Below are 12,374 nucleotides of genomic sequence, written 5' to 3' on the forward strand. Positions count from 1 at the left end.
CTTTTTTTTTTTTTTTTTTTACTTCGAAAGCATCTCGAATAAGATATCTTAAAAAGAAAACAGCCTGTAGTCGGTCAGTTTACAGCGGTGGAACCGAATAAGAAAATATGATGGTTGCCAGGTGTGTGAGCTACATCCCCCTTTAAAGACAATGGCCAATCCCGCATAAATTAAAAAAGACAAAGGAATGAACTGCCTTGATTTCACTGACACGCCGCAACTTTTACTCTTAAAGCGGATTAAGTCGAATGTGAAACAACAGAGAGATTACCGTATGATTGTTTTTTATCGTGTAAGAGCATTAATTTGGCTTACCTAGTGGACTTTTATATTTGTCTTAGTTTGGACAATGCCTTTGAGTTTAGGATTTACGGTTCTGCTTCTGCAAATGTAGTCGATAAGTTACAATTTAAAGCCGGTATTTTCTTTGAAAACACTGCGGCAGGCGAGAGTATTTAACTGCACACACAATGTGCAGAATAATTGAATCTTGTTGGCACAGCGGCGCTGCAAAATCGCAGCAAAACTCGCTTACTTTCGGAGGCGGCGACGGTACCTGGCAACCCGGAGACGCAATCTGTGTCAATTGCCGTGGAGCGAATAAAGGCCGTAGCCTATTTCTGACTGGGGCTTATTTTTGTTTAACATGCGAAGCTGTCTTTTGCTCGTCTACAAGCCGGGTTGATGATTCATTTTCACTAACCTTGTTGCTCGTTTTTGTTCTTTCCGACTAGCGTTGCTTGGTTACCGTTTTCCCCCTCTCCGCGCTGTAGCGGCAGGTGAATAAGGTGAAGAGGCTTCAGGATGACGCCTTTCTCTTTCATCGCTCGACGAGAAAATAAGACTCCTTAGGCGAGCTTCTGTCTTTGTTCGCTGGACGTTTTCTTATTGGATGTTATTTTTAAAGAGGGGTAAAGAAACTATGAGCCGGAATGTGGATAATTCGATTTTCAAACCAGTCGTCATTAATAGACAGTAATTAATCAGTGTAAGTTAATTGTCTGAAGGGGATTACTTTGGTTGAATTCTGTAATGTGCTGCGTTGGGTTGTAGCAGACAGCTCGGTGTTCAGGATCAATCGGCCACAGGAAGATTATCAGCCGTGTCTGACTGTCTGTCTGTGGCAGATAAAAATAAAAATGGTGTTTCGGAGTGAGGAAATGTGCTTGGCCCAATTGTTTCTGCAGTCCGGCTCTGAATATGACTGCATCAGTGAGCTGGGAGAGCTGGGGCTGGTCGAGTTCAGAGATGTAAGTACAAATAGTGCCACAGTTATAAATCTATCTATCTATCTATCTATCTATCTATCTATCTATCTATCTATCTATCTATCTATCTATCTATCTATCTATCTATCTATCTATCTATCTATCTATCTATCTATCTATCTATCTATCTATCTATCTATCTATCTATCTATCTATCTATCTATCTATCTATCTATCTATCTATAAATAAATGGATTATGAAAATATTTGTTTCCACAGCTTTTACTCTACACTGTCTTAAAGTTTTATCCATCCATCCAGACACTTCATTATTCATTTTATTTGGATATTTAAAATGTCTTCCAGTTTCAGTGTTAATTGTTGATTAGAATTTAAAGTTTAATTATCATTGAGGATGTGTTCTTGCATTATTATGCCATGACCATTATATTACTTGAAAATGGTCGCAAAGCAACAATATTATCATTTATCGCAATAACTTCTGGAAGAATTTATCATCCAGCAACATTTGTTACCTACATGCGTAGGCCCATCCATCAATAAATATTTTCCATGTGTTATGCATGTTTGAATTGAATTATTATTATTATTATTTTTAATTTGTTGTGAATTGGTCCTATATAAATAAATTGAATTGAATAAAAATTTGGCTCTTGAATAGTAGTTTTTAGGGGTTTTTTACCTTTAGCTGTTAAACACTAATCTTTAAACCACTGTGGTGGTGGTAATTATATTTCCACACGCGTGCTGTGCTGCCACCTCGCCTGACTAATGGTGCTCCTCTGATTTCAGCTCAACCCCAGTGTCAGCTCATTCCAGCGGCGCTTCGTCAGCGAAATCAAGAGATGCGAGGAGATGGAGAGAATCCTGGGTAAGTCTCTGTGTACCTGGGATGTGGAAGCAGCCTGCACATACATTTTTAACAAATACTTAACTGTTTAGTGAGCAGGGAATTGCTGGCTGACTGTATTTTGTATAATAGTGAGTGGTTGGGATGTGCCTTATTTCTTCCTATAAGTGATAATTTTCATAAAACACACAGGCTTCCTTTTGAGGGAGATCCAGAAGGCTAAAATTGTCGTTCCTCAAGAAGACGAGAGTCCACTTGCTCCTCCACCCAGACAAGTCCTGGAGATCATGGTAAGTCTACAGAAGTGCTTGTATATGGCTTCTTGTTTATACCTCTAAGGTCATAATGTTAATTATATTTAGTTTCCTGCTGTGACTGAAAATATTCGGATTTTTATGGCTTCAGCCTCAGATTTAGTCTGGCCTCTGAAGTTCATCTAAACATGACAAAAACATGCTGGTTTCTGTCAGTAACTGAGGAATCTCCTCTGGAAGTTGTTCAGCTCTTCAACCCCTAATTAGGTTTGTTACCAATTATCTCATTTTTTTTTTCCTTAAAGGTGTGCTCTGTTTCAATGCCAGCAGTGGAAAATTCACTTAATCTCACTATTTTCCACCTTGTGACAATTGTTTCCACTTTTAGGAGTTGAAGGTAGCGCCTTTGAATGCCCAGAATTATTATTCTTTGAAGGAGTGACGAGCAAAAAAAGAAAAATAAACCCAGTTTTTAATGCAGCAGCATAATTGTGCTTTTTTTTCAGTTGAGTCAGGAAAACAATAAGACATTAAGAAATAATGAGTTTTAAGAAAACGTAATTAACTGCATAATTAACAAGACAGCAGATAGTTATTACGACACAGTTATTAGTAATGGGTGCTGTTTGGTTAAATACAGACCCAAATTAGTAGGGAATTCTAGGAAATGTAGCTGAGGAGATAAAGAGATAATATATTAATTTAACCTTGCTTAAGATGTGGATCTCTTCTGGAGATTTAGAGATCACCTACACGCCACAGAGGTTTAAGCCTGAATTGTAGACAAATCACAAATTCACAAATTCATGCCCCATTTGATATCAACAGGGTATTGTGCTGCTGAATGTTAAGTTAAGCTGGCATTCTCTCTCTTCCATGCAGGAGCAACTTCAGAGGCTGGAGATGGAGCTCAGCGAGGTGGCGAAGAACAAAGACAAGCTTCAGAGGAACCTGCTGGAGCTCACAGAATACACACACATGCTGAAGATCACCCGGACCTTCATACACAGCCGCTCCAGAGTGAGTCTCTTTCTAATTCAGCTGCTTGTATCTCCTTTTCTGATTAATAACACATCTATGGCATTGTATGGTTAATGTAATCGGTGATTAATATGTGGCAATAGCCTTCTAATGTCAGCATGTTCTTGTTTAAATCTAGCATGAAGCTCTTGGTCCCCAGTATGAAGAGTTTCCCACCATGGAGACAGATTCGGCTACAGGAAGTACTGGCATGCAGAGACTTGGAGCTAAGCTGGGGTGAGCTGCACCACCAAATGTTTACTTCACTGGTATGAGATTCTAAATGTGTGTGGTATATACACAAAGGTTTTGACCTAAATGCAAAATGCATTACACTAACTTAGTTTTCTGCTTCAAAAAATCTAGCACAGCACATTAATTATTAAAGTACTTAAGTTATAAATATGTATTTATTACAATTTGTAAGGGAAGTCAAGTTTATTTGTGTAGCACATTCAGCAACAAAGGAGTTCTAAGTGCTTTACATAGTAAAAAACATAATTCAGTCACCAATTATGAAACAAGCAATCATTATTACATTTTGTCAAATAGCATAATCAAAACTATCAGGCAGCTCTAAACAGGTCTGCTTGGCAGTTTTCTGAAAGTTTGATCCAGACTAGAGGGGCATGGAAACTGAATGCTGCTTCTTGTAGCTTACCATTTTTAATATATGCTATGTCCTTGAAATATTTTCAGACAAATTTTACGGTCACCTTCCTTCAGCCAATCGTCTTATTGCTCCATGGAGTAGCATTAAGCTCTAGTCTCTCCATCGCTCTCTCTTGTATCTCATGAAACCTCAATAACACTAACTGATCCATGCCTAGCCAGAGCACTAGATGCCATAATTTGGTTGGAAAACACGCCGTGGACCTAATCTGATCTCTCCTGGGTGCAGCTTTATTTCAGGACTCATCCAGCGGGTGAAGGTGGAGGCCTTTGAGCGCATGCTGTGGAGAGTGTGTAAAGGCTACACAATCCTGAGCTACACAGAAGTGGACGAAAGTCTGGCCGATCTCGACACCGTGAGACAAGCCTTAGAAAAGTTACTTTTTGTGCTTATGTCTGCTTCTCCGGCTGATATTTTAAGGCTGTTGAATTGTGTGATTTTAGGGGGAAATAAGCAAAAGCGTTGTGTTTCTCATCTCCTTTTGGGGAGATCAAATTGGACATAAAGTTCAAAAAATCTGCGACTGGTATGTAAACATTTGTTGTCTGATTTCTACCGTTTTAGTCGCATTCTTCTTTGACCATCTGTCCTTGTCACTCCCAGTTACCACTGCCACTTATATCCGCATCCTGAAAACGACGAGGAACGTGCAGACGTGTTGGACAGCTTACGAACACGGATCCAGGACCTCAACAACGTAGGATCGAACGTCTCTGGAGAGGACAGTGAGCATGTGGAACATCCTAATAACTGTTGTCTCCTGCAGGTGCTTCATCGCACCGACGACTACTTGAGGCAAGTTCTGCAGAAGGCTGCTGAGTCAGCCTACACCTGGGTTGTGCAGGTGAAAAAGATGAAGGCTATCTATCACATCCTGAACCTGTGCAGCTTTGACGTTACCAACAAGTGTCTGATTGCTGAGGTTTGGTGTCCCGTCAGTGACTTGGCAAACCTGAGAGGGGCGCTAGAAAAGGGTTCGGTGAGTCCCACCTGGAGAGGATTATTTATGAAAGCAAATAATGTGGCCATAGAAATGTGATTTTTCAAAAAATCTAAACTTTTAAATGGACTTCACCAGCCTCTTAAATTAATAGTTCTTATTTTTTCCTTGAAGATGTATTTTATGTTGTCCTGTTGGTGATAATGAGAGACAATTTCTTAAATCTAGTTACCTGGTTGTAGCAACTACATTATTTTTGAAATATTTCCACTACAAGAAACAAATAAAGTAACTAAATAAGCAAATTTTTTTGACAGATCAAAATCACACAAAATTTAAAAATTCAAACATGAAAAAGATACAATAACATTTAGACAAAGATCTGGTTTGATTAAGAATAAATTCAGCTGCCTTTTAAGTGAAATTGACAAAATTGACTCTTAAGAGTCAATTTTGTACATTGACTCTTAAGACAATGTACAAAAAGGAGCTTGTTAAAGAGTCAAGGTTCAGCAGCCTGGACAGAGTGATCGATCGCCTTGAGGAAAGTAAAACTCAGGATATAAAATCCTCTTCTTTTATGAACATGAAACTAGTTAAAATACATTAAAAGTAGGACTATTGTGAGCTCTTATGTTTGTTAGTCAAGAGTCTCGCTCCGGATTGGAAACCAACTTTAGATGGGAAAAATGTTTCACATGGTAAAAACGAACTGTGTAACAGAGCAACCTCAAAGGGATACTAATTAGTCAAAAACTACTTGCAATTCTTTATTTTGGCGCAAGGGCAGAATTTGAATGAATTTGCTACTTTTATTTAAATTTCTCAGAGTCACTGGAGATAAAACTGGAGGTAAGAAAATATGTTGGTGTCTCAAGTTTTAGTCTACAATCTACAACTGAGGAAGCGTGTGGTGAGTTCAGCTGTGTTGGTTATGCTACAGAGTGTCACTGTTAATGATTGCCACAGCTCTCAGGTGAAGATTATTGAATGACCACAGAAGGAACCTTTGACCATTTTTAGAAGCATGTGGGCTGCTGGGCTGGAACCAGTTTGGGTGCCCAACCCACTAAAGATTTCAAGTTTTCTTTGAGGTCTAACCTCTTGGTTCTGATTTTTTATGATAGCAATATTTTCAGTTTTTAAAGACAAGAACACACAATAACAAAAGAAATGTCCTGAAAGTTTTTTTGGTAAAAGTGGTAGTTTTGAATTTAACAAATAATTGTGTAATTAGCGGTAGCTGTAATTATTCGTCATCTCTCCTAAACCTTTATCAAATTTGTAATAAGCTAAAACAAATTGCGTTGAACTACTGTTTGTTTATGAATTCAAAGGCTAAAAAGCTTTTAGTTTTGATGTGTTTAATGAATTTGTAAATATCTAAAGAGATCGTCGATCGAAGGAAGAATCGTCTGATTCTAATCTTTGATTGATTGTTGCATCTAACTGGAAACATGTCATCCCTTAGTTGATCATTACTCTAATCCAAGTTTTCAGCTTGTAACTCTTTAAGAATAACTGTGTTTATGTTAAAAAGAAAACAAAAAACTGCCTTTATGTGTTTTAGCTTCAGCCAAAGAAATGGGAGCAGTTTGTCTTTGGGACAGATTGCTATTAGGAACCACATTCCAAGATTAGGTTCTTTGCTACATTTGGAAATCTTTTTTATTAATATCAGTATGAGTCATAAACTTGAGATAAGAGCTAACCAGACACAATAACTATTTAGTTTAAATAAGGTCCTGGACAGGAAATGAGAAGAAAACCAGCCAAAATCTAAAACATTCAGATAGCTTGGAGAACTGCTGATAAAGCGCACTTTAAAAGATTAGAAGAAAATTTGTGTGCTTGAAAGTAAAATATAAAGAAATAGGAACTGGCATTTGCCAAAAACCAAATGGGTATTTGTAGCATTTTTTGTTTAGTAAAACCAACTAAACCCATAAATCAGTTTCTCTCAAAGGAAATGTTGTTTTCAGATAAAATGTGCCATCAAACACTTTAGAAGAACAGTTTCTCAGTTTCTTATTATTTAATTTTGCTGTCTGTCGTTACCAAATCCCTCATTTCTCCCATTAATTTATTTTTAATCAGAGAAAAGGAGACGCCACTGTCCCCTCCTTTGTAAACCGCATCCCAAGCAGCGACACGCCGCCGACGCTTTTAAGATCCAACAGGTTCACCACAGGCTTTCAGAGCATCGTGGAGGCTTATGGGGTGGGGGACTATCGCGAGGTAAGCCCAGGTAAGTCCTTGTTTTCCTGAGGGACAGTGAAGTTAACCACAATTTTCTCCCCGAAAAAATACTCATCATATTTGTGGGGTTTTTTTTGTCAGCTCCTTACACCATCATCACATTCCCCTTCCTGTTTGCCGTGATGTTCGGGGATCTCGGCCATGGCATGATAATGAGCCTCTTCGCCCTGTGGATGGTGCTGACGGAGAAAAATCAAAAGAAGAAGCGTTCTAATAATGAGGTGGGAATAAATGCTGACTTTTATCTTGAATGAAGCATTGGTTGTCGTTTTTTTTTTAATCAAGTCGATTTTTTATTATATAGATTTTTTTTATGTTGATCCCAGATTTGGATGATGTTCTTCCATGGGCGTTACATCATCCTGATGATGGGACTTTTCTCCATTTACACCGGACTCATTTACAACGACTGTTTCTCCAAGTCTCTAAATATATTTGGCTCTGGATGGAGTGTGAAGGCTATGTTCACCAATCAGCAGTGGACGTAAGCATGACATTAAACCTTTTCATAAAAATCAGTGAGCAGTAGACTTAGTGTCTTAACAGATCCCTCATGACGTTCACTTATTTTACTTTGTAGCAACAAAACAGTCCAAACAAACGCTTTGCTCACATTAGACCCAAATGTCAGTGGTGTGTTCAGTGGACCGTATCCATTCGGCATTGATCCTGTGAGTAGATACGCTCAAAAGCTACAGTCAGCTGCATGTCTGGAATACTCAGATGCTATTTTCTTGTTCAATCAGATCTGGAACCTGGCTGTGAATCGTCTGTCCTTCCTCAACTCGTACAAGATGAAGATGTCAGTCATCGTCGGCGTCATTCACATGAGCTTTGGCGTGGTGCTGAGTGTCTTCAACCACTTGTAAGAGGCTTTTCACTTTTACATGCAATTATCTAAAACCTGCTTAATGTTCAGAAGCTGGTATTCTCAAGATGTTGGTGAAGCAGAGCGGAAGCTGGTTTAAAATCTACGACATTCAAGAAAGTTGTGCAGATAAAGATTTGCAAAATAATTTGAGTGTCAAGAAAAACTTTTTTGAAACTCATAAAATAATAACGGTGTTACGTCATGCCCATAATATTGATAATCTCCTGTATATCTACAACATGCCATTGTCAGCTCCTCCCCGCTGGCTAGTCTGGTTGGTTTTTGTTTTAAATGGAAAGACACAAAACCTCCAACTTACAGTAATTGATTTAGCGACATAATGCAAAATATAACATTTAAAAAACAAAATCAGACACACCATGAATGCCTCTAATAATAAATTTAGTTTCTATTGACATATTGGACATTTTCAGTATTTGAATATGTTGCCTGGTCTGGAGTTTTATTTATGCATGTTTTTTCTTAATCGTACACAGAGATAATCTTACCACATATTCTAGTTTCTTGTCTCTATGGTAGATGCACAAAGACAAAACAAACAGAGCTAAATGTAACTTACTGATTAAACAGTAAAAGGTAAAGTGAAATAAAGACAATTATGCAACCAAATTTTAATCAAGTTGATGCCGGATTGATTAATTAGTTTCAGCACTTACCTGCTGCTGATTCATGTCCCTGTCGGTCCATCAGTCCCCCGGTCTGACTTGTTTCTCCTGAGTCAGCATTACTCATCACACAGATGTCCACCAATTATGGTGACAGGAGTTTTGCACACGTGTGTTTGTGGCATGACTAATTACAATCATCCTGGATTTTGTTTCACATTTTTCTGTAAAATCTACTGGAACTGTGCTGTAACCCAACAAGGAAACCTGAACAATCAGATTTTTTTCCAGTTGGATTCAGATTATTCCAATTCCTTCATTTGTCAGTGGATAAATACAGCTGCTGTATAAATACAGCTGCCCCCTTAAAGTTTTAGAGGTTTGTTGGAGAAAGTTGGTAAATAAACACAATTGTGGAGAGCAGGGAACACAGGCACAAAAACCCCTGACAAATTTTTATTATAATTATTATGAATATACAGTGAATATTGGCATCTCTTCACCACCGTACACCTCACAAGCCTATGGGCCTCTGCCAGAGCGGAGCAATGATTTGCATTACCCTCGCATATTTTTTTACTCCTAGAATAATGTTGCCATATTAATTTTGTAACCCTTTGTCAAGCCTAATACTATGACTTGACACATTTTCATTTTTATGCCTTGTCCTCTTTTTAGGCATTTCGGACAGAAATTCAGTGTTTATCTGCTGTTTCTTCCCGAGCTGCTCTTCCTGATCTGTCTCTTTGGCTACCTGGTCTTCATGATTCTCTACAAGTGGTTGGCTTTCAGTGCACGCAACTCCAGCCAGGCTCCCAGCATCCTCATCCACTTCATCAACATGTTCGTCATGCAGGGGAAAGATGTAACGCCTTTGTATCCGGGACAGGCATGTGCTGGCACCATCTACTCATCGAGTTTATTTATAATCTTTTATTGAAGCTTGAGTTTAATCGTGTTGGTCTCATTTCTCAGACTGGCCTGCAGGTCTTCCTTCTCCTGATTGCTGTGATGTGCGTTCCCCTGTTGCTGCTGGGGCAACCTCTTTACTTGTACTGGCAGCAGCGCGGCGGCAAAGGCCTGCGCAGACGCAGAGTAAGTCCAGTCAAAGACTTTGGGTTGTCTTAATTCAGCTCACAGGGGGCTCATTGTAGTTTCTTGGCTCACCTCAGGGTTATGAGAGGGTGAGGCGTGTGAGTGAGGATGACGGCTCCATAACGTCCATTCATGAGGAGGATGAAGAGGAGGGATTTGATGAAGTGACCAGCAGAGAAGCTCCTCCTAAGCAGGTCAGAGAACCTATGTCTGTTCTTTTATGTCTGTTTTTTCCATCCGCTTCAACAAGTTAATGCTATCTGCACATTAAGAAGGAGAAAGTAGGACAACAGAACAAGAATCAGTTGTGGAGAAAATTAAATATCATCTGAATTTGTTAAATGGATCTAAAAGGAGGCTTAGATTATCTTAACTTGATTTTTATTATAAAATTAAGTTAATATTTCATGTACGGTTTTGCAGTTTGACTTTGCAGACGTGCTGCTGCATCAGGCCATCCACACCATAGAGTACTGCCTGGGCTGCATTTCCAACACTGCGTCTTACCTGCGCCTGTGGGCACTCAGCTTGGCTCACGCCCGTAAGTGCAACCAGAGAATAACGGAGTGCTCCCTTCCCCTCTTTCTTTCTGCTGATTCTTTATCTTCAATCACTTCATTTCCACAGAGCTGTCAGAGGTGCTGTGGGCCATGGTGATGCGCCTGGGCTTCAAGATCACCACAAAAGTCGGGGTGGTGTTTCTGGTCCCTGTGTTCGGCCTTTTCGCCATGCTCACTGTGTCGATCCTGCTGGTCATGGAAGGCTTATCAGCGTTCCTCCATGCTCTGCGACTTCACTGGTGAGTCTATGTTTAGTAAACCAGTACATTATGACACTTTTCTGGAACTGTAACTATTTAATCACTAATTAGCATTGATAAGTTGCTGCTATATATCATTTATTTGAGTCAGGCACACAAATGAATAATCAAGATGCACCGAAAAATTGGTGGGTAACAAGAATCGACTTGAGTTTCATCTTGGTCGACCCTTACCCATCCGGTTGAAACTTCAACTATCCAGTCTCGTTCTGTCAGTCAGTGCTTTATATTTATTATATTATATTATTATATTAATATTTATATTTATATTAATTTTGCTGAGAAGATAGATGATCAAATAGAGATACAGAATGGCTTTAAATTAATGTAAACAGAGAAAAAATAACATCAGAATCTAGACTAACAACATTACAAGATACCCATAACAATTATTTTTCTTCATTATATGTCGTTGTTATTGAAGGTCATTTTCCTGTCCTACAGAAAGATAAAAGTTATTTGACATTTAGAAGTTTGGAAAAGAGCATTGTTAATTAGTCTTTTAAATAATAAGCTTAAATATCGTTGCATTTACATTATTTTATTTGATATAAATTTGGATTTCTATCCTGAAAAGTCAGCATGAAAAAAGAAAAAAAAAAAAAACAGTGGATATTTGTATTTCCAGACATGAGTTTCTATCATATTTTCTATTTTAATCATCAAGTCATCTGATCATCTGGCCGTAATCCAGTCATTTCTCAAGTGCTTAAAATCAAAGAAAACTTTGATATGGCAGCTATGTAGACACCATGAATGTTTATTCTCCCCACATTAAAGTGTTCCTGGTTGTTTTTCTGTTTGATCTCAGGGTGGAGTTTCAGAACAAATTCTACCATGGAACCGGCGTCAAATTCCTGCCCTTCGACTTCTCCCAGCTGCCCTCGGTGTTTGAGCAAGATGGCTTGCTTTAACCCTCCAAAAGCGGCGGTGGATGTGCGCTTCAGCAGACTTTACAACTGTGAAGGTTTTGTGAGCGTTGGAATGATTCATTCTGTGACAACAGCAAACCCTCAAGACTCTGAAATGAAACTCATTCTTGTAGCAACATTTATCACCTTGATGGGTTTTTAAATGCTATCGGCTTGTGCTGACTGCCTTACTATTCTACCCAGCACACCTCTGAAGAGATGGAGGTACAAAACAATGTTTCTTTCTGTTGACCTTGTCACTTTCTGGATGAGTTACTGCTCAGCACCTTCTGTCACCAGCTGAGTGATTTTTAAAATGGATTTTATTTGCATTGTGCTGTGTAAAATGGCTTTGTATGCTTGGTATTTAAAGATCTCAAGTCAAAACAGTAAGCAGTGCCATAGAGATTGAGTAAAGGGGTGCCATTTTATCTTCTTCATGTAATAAAGGTAAAGCTGCAGGCATCCATAATCAGCGACACATTAAACATTTAAACCCTTTACTGAGATTTCTTTTACCATAAAGCACTTTGCAGAAATGATTGTACAATGTAAAGTTCTCACTACTGACTTTGATGATGCCAAATGAAAATAGTCACTTGTTGCTATTTGCATATTTACTTATTATTGCATTTATGAGCCCTTGTTATTAAAACATTATCCAAAAACACCATTAGAAACCATAGTTAGATCTTTCGTTGATTTTACAGCTTATTCCGTTTGTTAATGATAATGATTCATGATATTTATCTAACTTACTGTCTGTACAAGAGTAATATTTTAACATTCTGATGCGTCAAATAAAAGTTTTGACAAAGGCAATTGA

The 12,374-nt window shown here is 38.5% G+C and overlaps 1 protein-coding gene across 1 annotated transcript; it reads left to right on the forward strand.

Annotated features, from left to right (window-relative positions):
* The first annotated feature begins 546 nt into the window (after positions 1-546).
* On the forward strand, positions 547-12,370 carry atp6v0a2a (ATPase H+ transporting V0 subunit a2a). Its single transcript, XM_044144122.1, has 20 exons — positions 547-1,250; positions 2,022-2,100; positions 2,272-2,369; positions 3,216-3,353; positions 3,493-3,590; positions 4,255-4,381; positions 4,470-4,552; positions 4,630-4,723; positions 4,793-5,005; positions 7,064-7,214; positions 7,307-7,446; positions 7,552-7,709; positions 7,806-7,896; positions 7,972-8,090; positions 9,401-9,611; positions 9,698-9,817; positions 9,895-10,011; positions 10,241-10,358; positions 10,445-10,616; positions 11,449-12,370. The coding sequence occupies exons 1-20, from the start codon at positions 1,140-1,142 to the stop codon at positions 11,549-11,551; spliced, it is 2,541 nt and encodes an 846-aa protein (XP_044000057.1). The 5' UTR covers positions 547-1,139; the 3' UTR covers positions 11,552-12,370.
* Positions 12,371-12,374: the final 4 nt, after the last annotated feature.

This window comes from Gambusia affinis, linkage group LG17 (assembly GCF_019740435.1).
Source record: "Gambusia affinis linkage group LG17, SWU_Gaff_1.0, whole genome shotgun sequence".
Lineage (NCBI taxonomy): Eukaryota > Metazoa > Chordata > Actinopteri > Cyprinodontiformes > Poeciliidae > Gambusia > Gambusia affinis.

Excerpts from the sequence above, each read along its gene's own strand:
- atp6v0a2a (XM_044144122.1), top strand. The coding sequence starts at position 1,140 with ATGGTGTTTCGGAGTGAGGAAATGTGCTTGGCCCAATTGTTTCTGCAG. Across the intron at positions 3,354-3,492 it reads TCATACACAGCCGCTCCAGA|CATGAAGCTCTTGGTCCCCA; the intron begins GTGAGTCTCTTT and ends GTTTAAATCTAG. Across the intron at positions 4,382-4,469 it reads GTCTGGCCGATCTCGACACC|GGGGAAATAAGCAAAAGCGT; the intron begins GTGAGACAAGCC and ends GTGTGATTTTAG.